At 39.0% G+C, this 2,093-nt stretch overlaps 1 protein-coding gene across 1 annotated transcript in view; it reads left to right on the top strand.

Moving 5' to 3' along the window:
* The first annotated feature begins 493 nt into the window (after positions 1 to 493).
* The window catches only part of nup210 (nucleoporin 210), a 46,063-nt gene continuing 44,463 nt past the window's right edge, over positions 494 to 2,093 (top strand). The window contains exons 1-2 of the mRNA XM_016481263.1: positions 494 to 1,039; positions 1,637 to 1,773. Coding sequence (XP_016336749.1) covers positions 888 to 1,039; positions 1,637 to 1,773 — 289 coding nt within the window. The 5' untranslated portion in view covers positions 494 to 887. The remainder of the gene's footprint in view (positions 1,040 to 1,636; positions 1,774 to 2,093) is intronic.

The following is a 2,093-nucleotide window of genomic DNA, read 5'->3' as shown; positions in this document are numbered from 1 at the left end:
TTTATGCCACTCTCCCTGATCACATCTAAACAAACATTTAGACGTATGCCCATTTCCTCAACATTGCATATCTTATTTCTGAACTCATAACAAACGCGTTTTAATTATTATTACCCAAATTATCACACAGTGAATTATTTAACCATATATTACTGTGTCTTTCAAACACATTGAATTGCATTTGCATTTTACAATGTAATCTATGTGCATGACAAACCGAATGCATTAGTGGGGTTAGTTTTATGTAGCAGTTTTGTGAATTGGTAGTCTGCTAAAAAAAAATCACCAATCACTCAATTAAACTGAGACAAATAATAATAACAATAATAATAATAATAATAATGATATTAATAATAATTTACTCATTTGTTTGTTTGTTTATAGTATTCCCTATATTTAGTTACTTTTTAATGTTAAAAAAAACAAAACAAGTGTGTCTGCGCTCGAGTACAGTGTGCCCTTAAGGAAACTCGTCATTCGTTTCAAAATGACGGAGAGCATGTCCCAGCATGCATTTCGGCGCTTCAATAGTAACCGATAGTAACACACGGCGGGTATTTCCATGCTACTATGTGTGTTCAAAAAATATACTTTTGTTTTGCATGCTCCGCTTAAAGTTTTAGCCTGTTTTTCGGACTTATATTTCAAGTATCCACGTGTTTTGGTCTTATGTGAAAATCTGAACCGCTGAATTGATGAAGAAGCAGTAATGAAAGTAATATCTCCGCTCGCGCCGCGTGCTGCTGTCTGATACACTGCTCCTCACATCTGACACTTTGTGTTGCGTGCTTTGATGGATGTGGCGGGAGCTAGACATTCTGCATGAAGCTACTGGAGAAACCTCGCAAATCATCTCATAAGCATAACTTGACACATCTTAATCTGTGATGACGGCGAACGTGCTCTTTCTTCTGACATCTGCCTTCATCTGCAGTTTGACAGCCGCGGCCAAACTCAATATACCGAAGGTTTTATTACCTCTTGCCAGAAGCACGAAGATCAATTTTACACTGGAAGCCACTGAAGGATGTTATCGATGGTAAGTGCACTGAATATTGAATTATAGTTGTCAAGTCATTCAGAAACACTGCTAGATTAATAATGTATTAAAGCACACCTAGAATACCTTGCCTCCATCAAACATGTTCGAATGAGAAAGTAAAGTACAGGAAGAACATGTCATTCACCTTATGAATTTTTAATAAAGTACCAGTAAAACTATTGCTACTGTAAAGATGGATGCAGAAAGCTGAAGCACGTGGTGCTGTTGTGTGATGTTTCATCTGCTGTAGCACCTCAGAGCGCACTTTTCAAATGTCTTGCAAATATGCATACTTTGTAGTTTAGAAAAATTAACGTTTTACTGTTCAAGCTACAAGAGTTGCATGTTATTATGACAGTATTGCACTCTTTTTTTTTTGCCCAGCTACATACTCATAATTCAATTCAGTTCATTATTTATATAGTTAATTATCAGTTTATAAATTCCACTGTGCTTGCAAGTTTCCAAGGAAACACAACTGCATGCCCTGGGTGCAGAGTTACAGCCCTGTAGCTTCCTGTCAGACTGCATACATTTCCAGAGCCCAGGGTCAGTGTCCGGAAGCAGTGTGAAAGCACTGCGTTGTCTCCACAGGTCGTCTAACAGGCCGGAGGTGGCCAGTATCGAGGCAGTGGATGTGGATGAGCGTCAGTGCTCTCATAAAGCAGTTCTGCAGGCCCGCTCCACTCAGCCGTCCAGACTCACCAGCATCATACTCGCCGAGGACATCTGTGAGTGCCGCTGACTTCTCCTCTTACTGCTGGTGTAGCTTCATCATTTGATGTTCGTTTGTAATCATCTTATTATTGATAATTGCAATGGCAATGCCATACAGTATCTCACAGAAGTGAGTACACCCCTCACATTTTTGTAAATATTTTATATCTTTTCATGTGACAACACTGAAGAAGTGACACTTTGCTACAATGTAAAGTAGTGAGTGTACAGCTTGTATAACAGTGTAAATTTGCTGTCCCCTCAAAATAACTCAACACACAGCCATTAATGTCTAAACCGCTGGCCACAAAAGTGAGTACACCCCTAAGTGAAA

This window comes from Sinocyclocheilus anshuiensis, unplaced genomic scaffold (genome assembly GCF_001515605.1).
Source record: "Sinocyclocheilus anshuiensis isolate Anshui unplaced genomic scaffold, SAMN03320099.WGS_v1.1 scaffold429, whole genome shotgun sequence".
Lineage (NCBI taxonomy): Eukaryota > Metazoa > Chordata > Actinopteri > Cypriniformes > Cyprinidae > Sinocyclocheilus > Sinocyclocheilus anshuiensis.
The sequence above is the reverse complement of the archived record's forward strand: the minus strand, read 5'-3'. Positions and strand labels throughout refer to the sequence as shown.